The sequence below is a fragment of the Salvia miltiorrhiza genome, chromosome 8 (assembly GCF_028751815.1).
Source record: "Salvia miltiorrhiza cultivar Shanhuang (shh) chromosome 8, IMPLAD_Smil_shh, whole genome shotgun sequence".
NCBI classification, from domain to species: Eukaryota; Viridiplantae; Streptophyta; class Magnoliopsida; order Lamiales; family Lamiaceae; genus Salvia; species Salvia miltiorrhiza.
The window spans coordinates 18,300,333-18,320,248 of NC_080394.1; the positions used below are offsets into that span (position 1 = coordinate 18,300,333).

A 19,916-nucleotide genomic window follows, 5' to 3' on the forward strand; every position below is an offset into this window, starting at 1 on the left:
TAGAGGATTTGTTTGACCAACTTAGGGGTGCGAGTGTATTTTCAAAAATCGACTTGAGATCTGGCTATCATCAACTGAAGGTCAGACAAGAAGATATACCCAAAACAGCTTTTCGAACAAGGTATGGCCACTACGAGTTCGTAGTTATGCCATTCGGGCTAACAAATGCACCAGCTGTATTCATGGATCTCATGAATAGGGTTTTTCACCCCTACTTGGACAAGTTCGTCTTAGTGTTCATAGATGACGTCCTCATCTACTCCAAAAATGAAGAAGAACATAAAGAGCATTTGAGGACCACTCTACAAACGCTAAGGAATGAACGACTCTACGCCAAATTCAGCAAATGCGAGTTTTGGCTGAGAGAAGTCACATTTCTAGGACACATCGTATCATCAGAAGGAATCAAGGTAGATCCTGCTAAAGTGGAAGCAGTACAAGAATGGAAGTCGCCAACAAATCCAAACGAGATCAGGAGTTTCTTAGGATTGGCTGGCTATTATCGAAGGTTTATTGAAGGATTTTCGAAAATAGCAAGGCCAATGACGCAACTGCTCAAGAAGGGGATCAAGTATACTTGGACGGACGAGTGTGAGGAGAGTTTCCAAAAACTCAAGAAGATGCTAACTACTGCGCCGGTTTTAGCAGTCCCCGAACCAGACAAAGAATATGTAATCTACACGGATGCGTCCAAAAATGGACTAGGTTGCGTGTTGATGCAAGATGGCAAGGTAATAGCATATGCATCACGACAACTTAGACCTCATGAGTTGAATTATCCGACTCATGATCTGGAACTAGCTGCAGTAGTACATGCATTAAAAATCTGGAGACATCACCTATATGGAGTTAGGTGTGAGATTTTTACTGATCACAAAAGTCTGAAGTACTTTTTCGAGCAAAAAGATCTAAACATGAGACAAAGGAGATGGCTCGAATTAGTAAAGGACTATGACTGTGGTATTAACTACCACCCAGGCAAGGCTAATGTAGTAGCCGACGCATTAAGCCGAAAAGTCTCGTCAAAATTAGGACATCTTCTCACGAGAGAAGTTGAGCTTATAAAAGAATTTGACAAGATGAAGATAGAAGTGATTAAACCACCTGGAACTATAGCAGGCGTTGTTGAGACAATACCTAGTTTAAGAAAAATGGTGCTAGAAGCACAAAGAAAGGATGAGAAGATGGAAAAATTACGGGAAAAGATAAGATTAGGAGATCTCAAAGATTTCCAAGAAGCACCAGACAATGCCATACTCTTTGAAGGAAGGATATGCATTCCTCAAGATGAAGAACTTAAGAATAAAATCTTGAGCGAAGCCCATGATACCCCTTATACTGCCCACCCGGGAAGTACTAAGATGTATCAAGATCTAAAAGAGAATTTCTGGTGGGAAGGAATGAAACGAGATGTAGCCTCGTTTGTTGAACGATGTCTTGCTTGCCAGCAAGTGAAAGCTTTACACCAAAGGCCTTACGGGGAACTACAACCTTTGGAGATACCAGAATGGAAATGGGATGATATAGCAATGGACTTCGTCACAGGATTGCCAAGATCCAAGCGAGGTAACACGGCTATATGGGTCATTGTGGACAGACTTACGAAGTGTGCGCACTTTATACCAATCCCAATCACCCATGGATCCGACAAGTTAGCTCAACTTTATGTTAGAGAAATTGTGCGTTGCACGGAGTGCCAAAGTCAATTACATCGGACAGAGATTCCAAGTTCACATCCAGATTCTGGATCAGTTTACAAAAAGAACTGGGCACAAGATTGAATTTTAGTACAGCTTTTCACCCACAGACAGATGGTCAGTCTGAAAGAACAATTCAAACATTGGAGGATATGCTGAGGACAGTAGTGCTAGACCAGGGTGAAAACTGGGAGCACATTTTGCCACTCATCGAGTTTGCATATAATAATAGTCACCAAGCGACTATCGCTATGGCACCCTACGAAGCACTGTATGGGAGAAAGTGTAGATCGCCACTTTATTGGGATGAAGTGAGCGAGAGAAAAATCCTAGGGCCAGACACAATAGGTGAAATGATTGAAATCGTTCGCCAAATCCGACAGAGGATTAAGGAGGCCCAGGATAGACAAAAGTCATATGCTGATAAACGCCGAACTGACTTACAATTTGAGAATGGAGAAAAAGTCTTTCTGAAAGTTTCTCCATCAAAAGGGATCATTAGGTTCGGAGTTAAAGGGAAACTTAGACCCCGATTTATAGGACCCTATGAGATCCTAGAAAGAATAGGCCCAGTGGCTTACAGGCTGGCATTACCGCCAAGTCTAGGAAATGTCCATAATGTTTTCCACGTATCACAACTTAGGAAGTACGTTTTCGATCCAAAGCACGTGATACACCAAAATGAGATGATCCTTAATCCAGACCTGAGCTATGAAGAAAGACCCGAAGCGATTTTAGATAAAAAGGTGCAACAACTCCGAAATAAATCAATCACCTCAGTGAAAGTTCTTTGGAGGCACCATGGACAAGAAGAAGCTACGTGGGAGCTCGAAGACAAGATGAAAGAAAAATATCCAGAGTTGTTTAACGAAGGTATGCAAATTTCGGGACGAAATTTATTTTAAGGGGGGTAGTATGTGATGCCCCGCTCTTTTAAATACATATTAGATTAAATATGTGCATTAGTTATAAAATTCTTTTAATTATTTATGGTGATTATTTTGTTCAGATAATATTATTTCAGCAAAAGTCTGTATAAGAGATACAGAGCTGCGATTTAATATTCAGTCATGAATGAAACCAATAATTAAATTTATTGGTTTAACTATACGTTTGAGACTTTGTTTTACCAGTTTATTGATTTAATCAATATTATTAGAAAATTTAGATTTATAACCGATTTTATAAATCGTGTTATTTAAATCAAATTGCTAGAATTATAACTTGAGATCATATGCATAATAATTTTATTATTTCGCATTATATGAGTTAAGGTATTAAGTCGCGAATTAATTCCGACTTTCACGTATTAAATCTCAAGATTGAGGATTTAATTTATATAAATACGACGAGTATTTATTAAACGAGAATTGGAAAATTATTACAGGAACTAGGAGAAACTAGATCACGGCACTACACGTATGTCTCGATTTTTCATCCAACACATCAATTCCTACACTATTTTCTACACTATTCCCTACACTATTCCCTATACTATTCACCTTCCCCTCCAATACACCATTACTGCAGAAGGAGATTGTAAAGATTGCAGATTTCTTCCTGTAGTATATCTTAACTCCATCACACCCCAAAGTCTCCTGTAGGAGAAGAAAATCACGCCAATATCCACAATTTTCAAAAGCTTCAGCACGCCGAGAAAGAAATTTCACGGTAAGATCACGATTGTCAAAGGATGTAAATTTCAACGATCAAATCTTCAAAAGTTGCAACTCCAGGTACCAAAATTTCCACCATTTTGATTCTGTTGTCTGCAGAAACTCCTCTATAAATTGAGGAGAGTTCTGCAGAAGGAAGAAGTGCAGCGAGCAAGAGAGAGTTTGAGATTTGTTTTTTTTTTACTTGCAAGAGCTCAAGTGAGCTCCCTTCGCCGGGCCATTTCTTCGTCGACCGGCCACTAGGCTCTGAACCGAGAACGTGTACTCGTTCCTCCATCTTTAGGCTACCAAACCCAACAATCGAAAGGCCGAAACCTTCTCTATATTTTCCCGACCAAAGGCCACAATATCCTTCGGAGGCCAACGTCGAATTCCCGACTTAGCCACCGGCCAACTTACGGCCTTCGTTTCTCACTATCCTTACGACGAAAAAGGATCGAGAAACCACCGTTGTGTAGCCTGATCTATCTCGCACGAGGAAAACTAAGTCGTAGACCTTCGCGGCTAAACCCCATCGCGGAACGACGACCAGAAAAAAACCCCGGCGAACAACTTCCATTAGTGCTCACTTGGACAAGGGTAAGTTGACGCCCTTATTTCGATGCATTCCCGTTTCTATTATATTATGAGAAATTTCTGGGGTATAGATGGGAGTGTGGTAAATATTCGTACAAAGTTTCATATCATTTGAACTTCGTTTACTACCCTTTTAAAATTCGAGAAGTCTACTGCCCGTATCTGCTAAAACTGTCGTGAGGCAGATGATTAAGTTAATTATTTCAGTAACCATATGTTGATATTTAGCTCTCAAATTTTTATTCTATGAAGATATATGTGTTAGCTATCTACATATAAAATTTGAGCTCATTCAGGTAACGTTTGCTATTTTTCAAAAATCTGGACTTTCAGTTGGCAGAAACTGCCGAATCTGGTAGGCGATGGGAAAATCGCTATATCTCTTAAACTACTTGGAGTTTTTCAACATACTTTTTTTTCAATTAAACTAGACTCAAAGAGGTTTCTATTGATATAAAATTCGACTCCATACGAGTTCGGAGTAAAAGCAGTTTATTAGTTGAAGTTGAATCTATACAGTTTTGTTGAGATTGAAATGTTTCTAAATAATTCTTATTAAGGATTTTAAAGTTTTATTGTTGATAAAATATCACTTTTAGTTTATAAATGAGCTATTGAGATATATAAATATTCTGAGAAAGATTTCATGAGAACTTGTTGGTAAAATTATATTAGATGGAATAGTTGATAAATGAAATATTAAAGATTTATTAATTAAATGGTTAAAATATTAAAATTATTAGATCTTCTCGAAAATTTCTTTTATAGTTAACTCCTTTTATTATTTTAAAATATTTTTACAAATGTTCCTAAAATCTCACAATGAAATTTTCATCAGGAATTAATATTTAGAATTTATTAATGACTTATTAGTTCTTTTAATAGTAGCAATATATATATATTGATTGGCATTATTAAATGGGGAAAAGGAAAATATTTTATAAATTATTCTTTATTTATAATGGATAAATAAAGGAATAATATAAAATGGGCTTTCCTACATCCTCAAAGGTACATGAAGTATTTCGATAAAAGAAGAACGATTGTATATGAGTTAGATACAGTCGTTTAAGGAAATATGGGTAGTTAGAGAAATGAGTGGATAGTGATTCACTGCATTTGTTGTTATCTTTTCTATTATTCACTCGAACACATGTTTCGTGTTATCAAAGGTTCAAATAAACAAAAGCGCCTGAGTAACCTATCGCGCTAAGGAAAGAGAATCATTGTCTTAAGTAGCAAAACACTGCAATCAGGTAGGCATTACTTTCGTATATATCAAATGAGCTTAAAATGTTACATTCAAGCAAGTTATTTCATGACAAAATCTTTGAGTTGAAGTTATTTCAAGTATTGTCTTGCCATAAAATGTTTTAATTTCAGTATGATATCTATCTGATATGGCTTTGCCAGTTATCATGTAATCGAATTCGGGTCTTGAGCAGTTGATAGCTATCCTGCCTTGGCTAGTGTACACCAGTGACCGTGAGTCATCTAGCGGGTTGGCCGGTCAAGTGACCGTGAGAGGTGGCCACCTCTCCGGCATACAGATTCAGATATGATAGATTACAAAAGAACTTAGTCTGATCAGACGAACTTTAGAATCACAAATGAATTTAGTATGCTTAGGGCCTTTTTAAGTAAAAACCCTTGGTTATACTATTGAAATGGCATGACAATTTACATTTATTATGTATGTATATGATTTTCGGCATATGTCTACTGAGTACTTTGTACTCAGCCCTGCATGTATTTCTAAATGTGCAGGTTGAGCAGTGATGAGTGATGATGGGGTGTCGTGCGGAGCTTTGTCATATTTACTAAATAAACTCTTGGCGATACATGTCTTCATACATGTATCACGTTCTATTTCCGCTGCGAACACTCAGTTATGATGCATATTATCCTATTATGTTGGATTGTCAAATCAAGTTATTGTATAAACACTTAAATCGGATACTCTTGACCGATTACTCGCTCTTATCTATTTATGTGTGTTTTTTTTTCTCATATGATGTCTCAATCTTAGTTCAATTCCTTTATTATTATTTATCACCCCTTTTCTGTCCCCTCTCCTAATTTCCCTTCCCTAGTCACGGTTTCCCGGCTTACCTATCCTTAGTTAAGACCGGTCGTGACAGGTGGCTCCTGGCTATGGAGTCGCCGGACCACGAAGAGAGGAAAAATAGGCGGTGGTTCGTTGTGCGGCGCTGCCGCTGTGCGTCGCGGTGGTGGTGGTTGTGCGCCGCTGCCGATGCGATTGCCGGAGATTGAGTGGTGGCGGCGCGGCGGACGGGTGGCGAGAGGGAGAAGGAGAGCCGGAGAGGGAGGGAGAGAGAGAGAGGAACAGAGGTGTGAGTTGTGTTGACTGGTACGAAAAAAATGAGAGGAGAGAGATTGTTGATTTTTTTTGAAAAATTGCAAATATTTAAGGAGGGGTATTTTAGTCTTTTCACCCAAAAAATGGCTAAAATTTTATGTTTTTATCCTATAGGCTAAATTTTAATTTTGCTATATGAAATAGGCTAGTTTCATATATTGACACTAATAGTTTTGTTAAAAGTTTAATTTTGCTAAAATCCATGAAATAAAAATTAATTGTGTAGAGATGAAACTTAAAAAATAAAAACGAATGTCATATAAATCTTCTTTTATTTTTGGTCATGTTTTTTCATAGTGACGACAAAATTAGGTGGTGCTTAAAAAATTAAAATTAATTTTTTTATATTAAGTTTAGATGAGCTTTATAATATTATCATTTAAAAAAATCATCCAATAATTAGTTAAAAAAATATACTCCAAATGTTACTATGAAATCAAAAAAAAAAATTACACTCATAAAAAATTATTTATTAAAATAATTTATTTTTGTAAGCGAATGGACGTCATCTCTGCTAGTTACATAAAAATCAAAGTCCGATTCGTATATTCCCTTTACTTCAAATAATTAATAAAAAGAACAAATCGGACTTTAATTTTTATATAAATTATAAATTAATGATCTCAATAAATTTATGAAGTATTAAAACATAAATAAATGTATAAAATAGATAACGCTAATGAAGACTAAACGTGAGCGGTGCTCACATGAAATATGTAATATTTTTCTATATCTTAATTATAGATAAATAAACGATCATATAAAATTAACTGTTTCTTTTATTGGGCTAAAGGGCCCAAAATTAGAATTAGTGCCCTAAACGGAGGCCCGCGTAGATAGCCCAAGTGAAGATTTGGTGTGTGCCAATATCCAAAACTCATATAAGTACATTTCTATAAACTTATAGTCCTTAAATTTAAATAGATGAAAAAAAATAATGGATTGAGCCCCAAGATTTACCCCATTCGAGTAATCAAAAATCATTATACATTTTTCCCTTTCACCCTTTTTTGTCGGGGTGAGCAACGGGTCAGACCCGAACCGACCCATCGAGTTTGATGGATCGAATTTTTTAAAATATTGGACCGATCCGGATCGAATCTTGAGTGTGGACCGATCCGGGGCTGGACCGAATTCGAGCAACGGGTATGATTCGGTCCAGGTCTGACCCGTCGGCATGTAATTTTTTGGAGGTCGGCAACGTTTCACCATTTCAAAAGGCAGCATGTTGTCTTTCTCATGAAAGATTTCCTCCCTTGCTTCACTTTGATGTCTGTCTCAATCACTGGAAGGCTCTTGTTCGAACTAGAATGAGCACCAGACCCATCAGCTGCAGCTACAAGACTCCTGATCTGAACAGACACATCGGCTGAGGGTGAATCCATTATCTTGTCCTACGTTTGGCCAGACTCCAAACGTAAGTTATTGTTTCCTGTCACCACATCTTGAGCCTGCTCCGGCGGCAATCTGAATTCTCCATTTTTGCTCTGCCCAAAATGTAAGTTGCCCACAACTCGAGCTTGTCCAGATGGCGAACTGAATTCTCCACTTTCGAAATCTGACTTAGAAACATAGTCCGTCATAATCGGATCGTCTTGATCAGGTATCGGCTTTGTAATAGCTTGGAGAAGGTCCGGTCCAGTACGGGGCGGGGCGGTGGGTTTGAGTGGGTGGTGTGGCAGCGACGGCTAAGGTTAGGGCTGACTCAGTTCAATGTTTTCGAAATATTAAATATGGTTTATTATGATTTCAGTTTCCATATTTAGTGTAGAAATTTGATTTTAAATTTTATTAGTATTATTATAAATATTAAATATATAAATTAAATAATTTATTTATAAATGTATGAGGCGGTTCGAGTTAGGCGGGATCGACCGGATTTCGACCCAGACTGACTCGAAAAAAATTCGGTCCTATAAATTTGACCCAGATCGGACCGTACATGTATATTAGGTCGGTCCGGTTCGGAACAAACTCGTAGGTTCGGTTTGGGTTTGCTCATCCCTACTTTTTTGTGCTTTAATATGACTCGCACGAAAATAATTTTTTCATTTTTAAACTTCTGGGCCGAATTAAATCTGATGGAAAATATGCAACCCTGTCTATTTTTGGACATACATTTAACATGATGACCCGACCCAATCATTTTAACAGCTCTTACACTTGTAGAAAGTAAGATCAAGAATTAAAGATAAAGTGTGCTTGTATTGACTTAGTGGTAAGTAGTTAATATCTAAGATTTTAGATTTTGGGTTCGAGTTCATCGTGAAGCGGTAATTAAAATTTCTTGGTTTACTTATATTCCTTCCATCCAAAATTAATACTCATATTTCTTTTTGAGTCGTCCATTCAATGAATACTCATTTTTTTTGGTAAGTCTAATTCACACAACCTACCCACAATAAAAGTGGGCTCCTTATTGCACTCACACATGCTTAATTAATTACTAAAAATTTGTGTCACCCTCAAATAGGTACTTATTTCGTGGACGAAAGTAGTATAATTTATCCAAAAAAAAAAAAAATTGAAGACAAAGTGTTCGTATGTTGGTTTAACGATAGGTGATTAATGCTCATGGTTTGAGATTTTGGAATTGAGTTCATCATGGTATGGTCATTAATTTTTTTTTTTTTTTGGTAATTTATAAAAGAATTGATGACAAATGAAGGCTATAACTTGTAAGGATAAAAAGAATATTAATTACTCCCTCCGTTCACTATCAATATTCCCCAACTTTTTGGTGCAAGTTTTAAGAAATGTTAAGTGAGTGTGTTGTGTATGGAGTTTGGATCCCACATTAAGTGTTTAAAAATATGTGGTGGTGGAGTGAAGTTTGGATTTCACATTAATAAATTATGTTGTGAGTGGAGTTTGAATCTCACATTAAAGGTGTATTGTGGGGTAGTGTTTGAAAATATATGGTGGAAGAGCGGAGTTTGAGTCTCACATTAAATAATTGTGTTGTAGGATAGTATTTAAAAATAAAAAAGAAATAGTTTTTGTAAACATACTAAAATAGCAAAAATTAAGAAAAAAAAACAACTTAATACTGAAACTCAGGATAATCATCCATTTCATCCGACCAACGTCATGGACAACATTATTCATTGCAATCATACTGGGCCTATTGGTAAGGTCAACCACAAACTCCATCGGCTTGTAACTCATTTTTTCGCATTCCTAAGGCGACTATAGAACCTATAAAAATGTACAGACTCTATCACTTTTAATCATTTTATACATTCTCTGTATTTTATGTGAAATAAAATAAATTATCATTTTTAATGGGATAGAGGGAGTAAATTTTAATTTCACTATTATAAAATTAGTTTTAAATAATTTTGGGTTAATTCAATTTCACAATCTTACAATCGAATCAATTCAAATTTGGTTACCCGATAATCGAATTGAACTGATACTATTTGATTATTATATTTACTAGTGTATCTCCCGCGCTATGCGCGGTGATTGTGATCTTAGACTCGCATAAATTGTGTATATATTTTATATTTTCTTCGTTCATAAAAAATACTCCTAGAAAAAAGATGATATAAATTTTAGTAAAATTGGTAGTGTATTGTGAATGAATAAAGGATCACACTTTGAAAGTAGTATAAATAATGATAATTAATTATATTGTGAGTGAAGAAAAAGATCCATCAGATCTATCATGTGATGCAAACTTTCGAAAATATATTGAGACTAATTTTTGTGGACGTCCTTAAATGACAAAAATAGACTGTTTTTGTGGGCGTAGAGAGTAATTATCAGTATAATCTAAAAAAATTACTTTTAATATCAAATTTATTATTTGCAACTTGATCTAATATTTTAATATAACCAACGTAATTTATGCAAAAATATAATATTTGTTTATATATAGATATAGTATCACTTATATGATAAGTTGCTAATGATATAAACCATATTAACAATTACTTTCAAATACAAAATTATAATTAATAGTCAAATCAAGTAATATATATATATATATATATATATATATATATATATAAGGAAAAATAAAAAAATAAAAAGTTATTTCATTCAAATAATATGTTGAATCATAACAAATTCAATTCAATAATATTGTATTAATATATATTAATATAACACTTATGCAATGCACACAGATTATATATTTAAAATAATAATGTAAAATAAAATAAGAACAATATATATAGATACATTATTATAAAAAATTAAACTATATTTTGTAATTTTGTTTTATTAATAAATTTTATACATTAAATAAATCTAATGCATAATATAATAATCAAAATATCATAAGTAAAATAATATAGAAAACATTTATTTTGTTGAATTTATTTATTTCAGATTCAATACATAGTAAATTAAATGATTTTCCACATTCTTTCATTTAAGATGCATCTATAATTCAAGATGAAATCCCGCAATATATAAATTAAATAAAATAACATTTATTTAGTTGATATAATTATTTATTTTATATTTATATTTTTATTTTTATTTTTAACATTATAATTCAAGTTATTGATTAAGTTTGTTTAGAGATATAATAATCCTAAAAAGTTAAAAACAATTTGATACCAATAGTATATCATTAAGAAAGAAAAAAATTGATGATGCGGTTTCCATAACCATAAGTCCACGATTTTTTGCTGAATTAGTTTTATAATTTGTCATTCAAATTCCAATTATACCCTTCTAATTGAATTTATTTACATTTACTTTGCTTTTTATATATATAAAGATAAAAATTTCGATTATCGATTAAGCTGAATAATCCTCTATATATATATATATATATATATAAATTAAAAAATTCCTATTTTCTAATTGCAATTCTTACGCTTACGCACACAGACACAGACACTCCTATTTTTCTTTTTCACAAAACCCTCGTCCCTCGCTCACGTACCGTCCACCGTCCGCCGGCCGCCGCCCTCCACCCGCACTGTAGCAGCCGTCGCCCTGCTTGTCCGCCGGCGCCTTCGCCCTCCTGTTTTTTTGTTTCATATTTGGTCTTGCCAATCCTCTGTTGCATTATTTTCCGGTGAGTTGTATTTTATTTTATTCTCGCAAATGCTGGCTATATTTTGATGCATTGATCAATTTGAAGCTAATTTTGTTGTCAAAAAATATTTGTATAGAAGAAATTTCAATTTTGATTGTGTTCGTCCCAAGTTTCTTTAAGTGAATGTGGAAAACATGGCTCTGTTTTTGCTTCACTTCTTATAAAATTCGAATTAGTAAGAATGAATCATATGCTTAAGTCTCGAGCATTGAACTCCATACAATTGAATAGCTATCATGTAATCTATTTGGAGCCTTTTTTTTTTGCTGCCTCTAATTTTATAGTTAATCTATTGCTGCAATGTGTTGCAGTATAAGTTTTTGGGGGGAAAATGATTATTGTTGTAATAAGCTGAAGAATGAGTTTGGTCTTGGAAGTTTAGAGAGGATCAGAACCTAGCTGGTGAGATTTGGCTTCTGCTCATTCTCCAGTGATTGGGAGAATATAAAATCCCTTCAACAATTAGAGCAATGGGGCTGCCAATCCCTGCACTGATCCCTATTGGCATCGTCACCAAGAAAAACATCATCATAATCGTCTGACTTGAATTTCGCCTACTTACGCATACTAGTAATTAGACCATATTAGACAAAACATTTAAGAAAAATGAATTAGCGACGAACTCAATTAATATATTTTTCTTTTCCTTGTGGAGAACAAGAGAAGGAAACAAGGTGGTCCAGAAAAATTCAAGGTAAGTGAAAAAGGCAATGGGGGCTATATTTTTTGGAATTAATTATTAAAAATTTAATTTTGAAGCCATAAGTGTAAAAATGCATATTTACTAGTATTTTAAATTTTCAACTATATATTTTAATGAAGAGCTATATTGAGAAATTTGGAGGTTTTGTATAAAATTACCCTTTTTTCTTTTATCTTTATCTTCCTTTTGTTGCGTATTTCATTTTCGCCATTTCTTTTCATAGTTTATAGTTTATTTCTAAAGTTGTGAAGTTTCATGAGTTTCTTCCTCAATCCATTTGATCTTTCGCTTGATTAACTCTGCACTTATTATTTCCCCTTCTTTCACCTCTCATCATTCACACAAATCGGGATAATGTGACGGGCAACAACTCTCAATTGAAATTGAATCCCTTCTTCCCAAATTCGAATTTGTAGGAATGTAAGGTGGGATTTTTCGGCATTTATATGAAGACAATTGTAAGTTTTGAAGGGTTCGTGTTGTTTTCATTTATGTTCTAATTTCTTTGGCTTAAGCGAACTAATTCTGCAAACTGCAAAGTCTGACCTTGTCTGTTGCATAATAATCAGTGGTATGGTGTTGTGCTTGAATTTGTGAACTCATTAGGAGATTTTTGTGTTTGATTGAGCTGAGCATGTTCTAAATCTTTCTAAGTGTTTGTGAGGTTCTTAAAAACATGATCTTGTGAAACTGTACTCCTTCAATTTTGGCCCTCTATATTGCAAGTATTTGAATAATTTAGTAAGCTTATTTCTTAAATAAGGTCTAACATTGCTCTACAAACTTGATAATAGGTTATAAGATCTGTAAGATAAGCCATCTATGAAGCTTGAAGGTGATGATTGGTTCCTGTTCATTTTATGATGTTTGTACTTATAAGTGCTTGTCGTTTTATGTTTGTAACACCTTTCGTTGTGTTCATTTATCAGTTCTGATTGCTTACAGGTAGGTGATAACTTCTCTAGATGATATAATCGGGGATCCAGTTATTTATGTGGATACAATGAACGTTGTTTCCAGAAAGAGCCGCCACTTATTATCTGTCGAACCATTATCATCATCTTCAGCTCAGTTCGTCTCTCCTCTCCAAAACCTGAAGGTCTCCACAGACAGAGGAGATACACCTGCTGAAACTACAGCTACGGAAACAGTATTTACTAGGAAAAGCAAATACATTTGCCATGAGTCCGCCATCAACTTCATAAAACGTGAGAAAAACCCAGAAAACGCGTTGGAAATATTTAATAAAGTATCATCGCAGAGGGGTTTTCAGCACAATAATTCCACTTATGGGATAATTCTTCATAAGCTCGCTCAGTGCAAGAAATATCAGGCCCTTGATGCGGTTCTTCATCGGATGACCTATGAGACATGTAAATTCCATGAAGGTATATTCCTTAATCTCATGAAACATTTCTCTAAAGCATCCAAGCATGAGAGAGTGCTTGAAATGTTTTACTCTATACTGCCTATTGTTCGTTCACAGCCCTCCCTGAAAGCTATTAGTACATGTCTTAATCTTCTGGTTGATGCAAACGAAACTGATTTGGCAAGGAAGTTTCTCCTGAGTACTCGGAAAGACTTCCACTTGGAGCCGAACACGTGCATCTTTAATATTTTGGTCAAACATCACTGTAGGAAAGGAGATATTGAATCTTCTTTTGGAGTGATGAAAGAGATGGAGAAGTCTGAAGTGTCTACACCGAATTTGATAACCTACTCAACTGTGATTGATGGTCTTTGTGCAAGTGGCAGATTAGAAGATGCAATTCAGTTATTCGAGGAAATGGTGTCTAAGCATCAGATAGTGCCGGATGCGTTGACTTATAATGCTTTAATCAATGGATTTTGTCGTGGACAGAAAACAGATGGAGCCAAGAAAATAATGGAATTTATGAAGAAAAATGGATGCCATCCCAATATATTCAATTATTCATCCTTAATGAATGGACTGTGTAAGGATGGTAAGCTTGAGGAAGCAAAGGAAGTGTTGAACGAGATGAAAGCCGCTGGGCTGAGTCCCGATACTGTTGTTTACACCACTTTGATTAATTGGATGTGTAGGTCTTGCAAAACGGATGAAGCTATCGAGCTGCTTAAGGAGATGAAAGAAAAAGAATGCAAGGCAGATGAGGTAACATTTAACGTCATTCTGGGTGGATTGTGCAGGGAAAACAGATATTATGAGGCTCTTAACATGCTCCAGAGGCTTCCCAGTGATGGTGTTTATCTTAACAAGGCTAGTTATAGAATCGTGTTGAATTCTCTGTGCAAAGAAGGCGAACTTGAGAAGGCGGTGGAGCTTCTGGCTCTGATGCTGCACAGGGGTTTTGTACCCCATGTTGGCACGTCAAATGAGTTATTAGTTAGTCTTTGTAATGCAGGAAAGGTGAACGATGCTGTTAGGCTATTGTTTGGGTTGGTCGAGAGGGGGTTTAAGCCAGATCCTCCTACATGGACTGTTCTAATTGATTTAATCTGTAGAGAGAGGAAGCTGTTGCCTGCATTTGAACTTCTTGATGAACTGCTCGCATAAGGCTCGTATTTGCCATGATGAACTTTACATGTCTTTGCTCATCAGAAGAATACCAAGGGCTCGATAAATGCTAAGCTTATGAGGAAAGGCTGCAATTCCGAGTTCCCAAATCTTCTCAGGTATCTCTTGAATCAGCATATGCTGTCTGTATCTGCTAGCTTCATAAATTGATGCTGCATATATTGTGCTTGACATCTTGATCCAAGTTCAGCCTTTTTGCTATAAAAATTTGATGAGTTGTTTCTTGGCTTTGATGAGGAGTTGAGGACATTGATGTTAATTCAGTGAGATGTTGTGGTTACATTACATAATATGAAACTAATCTGTAACAGTGCAAGTGTGAATTTTGTGCTGGGAGAAAGAAGTGAATGTGAAGAATGATGATTTTCAGTCCAATATGCTCATCTTGAATCCACTTCATGCAAGTTGATCGTCGTGGAAAGGGGTGTGAAGGTGATCGGAATGCTGGAAAAGACTGCCAAAGCAAGAATATACAATTTTATAATAGATGAGTTTGTTTTTAAAATATAATCCATTAATTATTTCATCCAGCAATGCGACCTAAACGGTTTTTATTTTATTTTTGGTAATTTGCTTGCATACAATTCCAAATTTCAAGAAAGAAAGAAAATGAAAAACATAACAATATAGATTGAGAGAGAGAAAGAGGGGAATTTGTAGAACTCCTTGCACAGGAAAGGAGAGAATACAAATGAGAGAAAAGAAAGAAGGTTGTTTTTCTTTTCTATCTTTTGGCTTTATCATTTGCATCAAACAAGTGTTTATCGTTTAGTGAAGCTCATGGTTTTGAGTAGTAGACTGGACAATTTGAGAGGGTTAGGATGAGACGATCCTATTTACGAGCCCTGGCCTTGATTCATTCCATAGTCTAGTGCGAGTGCGTGCGTGTGAGATTGAAGATGAAGACGCTGAATGAAAGAAAATATATTGAATAATTGCTGAGGCAAAAATACTAGTAGTATGATTCAACATACAAAATCAGCTTCTTAGCTGCGCTTTTATATCCTAACAATCTGTAACAAATGCTAACTAACTAGTTAACTGCTCTTTACGCCTGGCTTCTGCTTGTGTAATATTTTTAGCGACAACTTAAATTTCATTGCAGAAAATCATATTTTAGGCTATATTTATCCATAATCAAACACAACCGGTCATCATTATAGGACCAAAAAAATTATAAAATATTGAGAAAGTTAGTAATCGGCTGCTGAAGAATTCTGCAGACCAACCTTTAATCACCTTATTTCAATCAAATGAGATAATGTCAATTTGCATTTTATAATTAAAAAATATGACAACAAATAATAGAAAAAAAAAGAAGATTATAGTGGGTTATTGAAAAAAGAATTATTAAGAGATTGGGTAGTCTTAAATATTGTATTCCTTCCGTCCCCGACTTTTGGTAAGTTGAGAACGGCACTAGTTTTAATAAAGTGATTGATGTGTTGTGAGTGGAATAAGGGTTCCACATTTTATGTGAGAGTTAAAATAATTAAAGTGGAGTAAGGGTCCCACCTACTTTTACCAAAAATAGAAATGGATACTAAAATGTGGGACGACCAAAAAAGGAAAGTTGGATACTAAAAGTTGGGACGGATGAAGTATTACTTTGACGTTCTAGTAAAGAGCAGCCTGCATTATTTAAAATTAAAATAACTCATAAAAGGAAATCATTGTTCAAGAAGTACAATAATTGTGTAATACTCCCTCCATCTAAAAAAGAACTTTATACCTTTACCTTTTTATTCAGGGAGGTCCAAAAAAAAAACTTTCTATCTATTTTTGGACTATATCCCACCACTTATAAATACCTTTACTTTTCAACTTTTCATCACTCTCAATATTAATTACAATACATTTTCATTACTCTCAATACACTCAACAACATTTTCTTAAACTCATGCCAGTGCCTCGTATGAAGTTCTTTTATGAATGGAGGAAGTAAATTATTTTTCACACTTTTTTACAAGTACAATTGTATAAGAAATTATAAGACCTTTTCACAAAAACCAAGCAAACTTATACTGCATCCGTCCACAAAAATAAGACATAATTTGTCACTTTTGTCCATCCACAAAAATGTGACCTAACCTCTTTTTAGTAATGATTTGAATAATTTGTGGGCTCTTTCTCCTCTCATTAGCTTGTGGGTTACTTTCTCTATTCACTAATTTAATTAACTTTTTCCACTTTTCTTAATTTATGGGCTCCTTTCTCCACTCATTAAATAAACAACACAAATTTTCTTAAAATCTGTGTCACTCTCCCTTACGTCTTATTTTCGTGGATGGAGGGAGTAATCAATATTCAATGGTATATTAGTCCATTCACCTTAATTTTGGCAAATACATATTTTAATAAAATTGGACATTTTTTATATATAGCCTAAAAATGTAGAATAAAAATTCGTTTATTTGCATCAAGTTTTTGAATGTCTCATTCAAGACTTACATGATTTATAATTTGAGAAAATGAGCACTATAAATTTTTACCGATTGCGGAACCAAACATTGGGGTACATCCTTTCGGCTTCGGCTAGGAACCTAGGCCCAATGGTTACTACGTTACCCAGTTGAAAGACCCTCTCAACAAATTACTCTTTCTGTTCATGAAAGAACTTTATATTTTTTTCATTTTGAAATGGCCACAAAACACTTATCTATTTTTGAACTATATTCCACCATTTATAAATATTCATTTTGCAAATAAATTAGGACTTAGGAGTTCAACAAGCCAAGCTGGAAAGATTGTAACTATTTTGGGCCCAGAAAGCGAAGGCAAATGGCCATTGTGCTAGCTTGGCTGCTGCTCCGAAATAAATGATCAAAATACTTAGCAAAGACATAGGGGCAGACGGATCCAAAAAAAAAGTACTTAAAAGTCTATTTTCTCAAAGAAGAAATTGATACATCACAAATATATTGTACAGATGAATACAACTTAGTTTCATATTCATTAAGTACGTTACTTACGATATGTATAGTACACAAATTCAGCTACTTGACAAAAAATGCTTAGGGAGTTGTAGTTATGTAATTATGTACATATATTTGATTATCATATTATATTATCCGTATTTTGCTTATAATTGATGTCACATGTAGCATTGATTTATCGAAACATCATCATGCATTTTGAAAAAGTGGTGAGATTTTATTCTTAACTTTTTTTAAGTTGGAAAAAGTAGTGATAGACTATACGAGTGGTAAAAGAGAAGCGTGAACCTTCATTTATGCCAGATTGTAATACACAACAATCCAACAAGTCGGTTATCACTACATGTTTATTTCCACATTTATGTGAAAAAACCTTTTTATAATGATCAATTAATTCAAACCACGAGATTAGTACTCGACGAGTCTAGAGATCATTAGTTGATGGGCTAGGTTCAATTAATACAAATTCAATTCACTGTGATATGATTAGTCGGGTTGTATGTCACGTTTGTTTAATTTCGATGCTCAATATTTGTTATTGTAAAGGAATACAAGCATCTACGATGCACGGCAAAATATTTTTAAATTTTAAAATTTCTATTAAAATAATATTAAATCAATTATCATACTGATAAATACAATAAAAAATTAATTCTCGCTCAATATATTTGAATTGAATATTGACTGAATAAAAAAATAAAGAAGAATTCACAATTATAAAATTTGATATAATGAAAAGTAAAAAAAGATAAAAGAAAAAAGAAAATTAAAAAATAATTAAAAAATTAATTTTTTAGGCGGATTAATAAATAAATTTATTCAAAAAGATGAGAGAGGAGAGAGAATTTTTTAAATTTTAATATTTAAACAAATATAATTTTTATATTTTAAATCAAATATTTACATAAAACATATCAAATATTTTATAATTAATCGAAATTCACGATTTGGAAAGAAATAAAATAAAAAATAAGAAGTTAAAGAAAAAAAAGAAAAAATATAGTTTATAAATTAACTTTTAATTTTATTATAACTATAAAATTGTCATTTAATTTTTAAATTGAATTTCAATTAAAATTGATTTGAAATTGATTTTAAATGGAAAGTTGTCTTTTTAATATATTATAGATTATAGATGTTGACGTATAAATAGATTAAGCTAATAAATATTGGAAGACGGTATTGGTGTGTTTAATGAAAAACGACACACTTTTTGATACACTTTTTAATTGTTACTACAAAACACTCTATTCTTATAAAATTGATTCAATCTACTTTATCTTTTTTACTCAAGTTAAGAGCAATAGTGGATATTATATATGTCGTATTGGGGGTATGCTTAATTTTTTCGATAAAGGTCTTAATAGTGCTACTCTGTTAGATCCATCGTTACAAAATACAAATAAAACATAAACTACACATTAAAAAAAAACGTGTGGTGGACGTTCACGTCTTAGAACTTCGTAAGTGTTTACAAGGAAAACGTAATATTTTTGAGGAAAATAATAGTATATAGTAAATTAGTAACTCTTTTCTCTTTTGGAGTTGGTTTTTTGTGATATTTAAAAAGGTAGTAATAGTGTCGAATTGAGGGTTCTATGAGAAATACTGATATTGAATAGTTTTAAATTGATTACATAAGTGGACTATTAGTTTCACAGAATCAACATGAGTATTATTTATATTAAAATCTACCAGTGTATCATGACTATGACAATTGTGACAATGCTACTCTAGGATAGCATTTATTGTCATTTATATCTCCAGCTCCAAGTGGTATATTTCCTACAACAAAAATGACGTTTTGGAGCAAAAATCTAAATGCTCTTTGTTGCACATGATTATCAACAGTATTTGACCAGAAATTTTGGCACCAATTTATCATTTGTAGTGCTTAAATTACGTGACAAGACAATGATATCTATGGTAGGCCTAAAAATTTGTCACCGTGTATCATTTCCAAGAAGAAGTTCAGATCCCAATATTTTGATGAATGATAATCAACCAGCACACCAAAATTGAAAGATGAAATCGTTTTCAAAATTTGCATGCATTTCAAGTTCCAACTCTCTTCTTCGACTTGGTGCCTTTGGCATAACCAAGACAATCTAAAATATACTACATGTTGGAATCACATCAATCTATTTATAATGTGATGAAACATGAATTCATTGATTTCCCAACATTCTCCATCTACTACACCAATCCATTGATTTTGCTGTTAGTTTTCACCTACATGTCCATAGCAATTCCTATTCAGACACATTCTTGAGAAACTCTAATTGTTCATCAAAATTTCCATAAACTAACAGCAGATGAATCACAAGTCCAA

At 33.8% G+C, this 19,916-nt stretch overlaps 1 protein-coding gene across 5 annotated transcripts; it reads left to right on the forward strand.

The window, feature by feature from the left end:
• The first annotated feature begins 11,152 nt into the window (after nucleotides 1-11,152).
• On the forward strand, nucleotides 11,153-15,023 carry LOC131001574 (pentatricopeptide repeat-containing protein At5g18475-like). 5 transcript variants are annotated; one of them, XM_057928052.1, is made up of 3 exons: nucleotides 11,161-11,367; nucleotides 12,886-12,926; nucleotides 13,037-15,023. In XM_057928052.1, the coding sequence occupies exon 3, from the start codon at nucleotides 13,095-13,097 to the stop codon at nucleotides 14,625-14,627; it is 1,533 nt and encodes a 510-aa protein (XP_057784035.1). In that variant the 5' UTR covers nucleotides 11,161-11,367; nucleotides 12,886-12,926; nucleotides 13,037-13,094; the 3' UTR covers nucleotides 14,628-15,023. The 5 variants fall into 5 exon arrangements, with proteins under 5 accessions (XP_057784036.1, XP_057784035.1, XP_057784034.1 ...); XM_057928054.1 differs by lacking the exon at nucleotides 11,161-11,367 and adding an exon at nucleotides 11,387-12,549; XM_057928053.1 differs by lacking the exon at nucleotides 12,886-12,926 and having other exon boundaries at nucleotides 11,153-11,367.
• The last annotated feature ends 4,893 nt before the right edge of the window (nucleotides 15,024-19,916 follow it).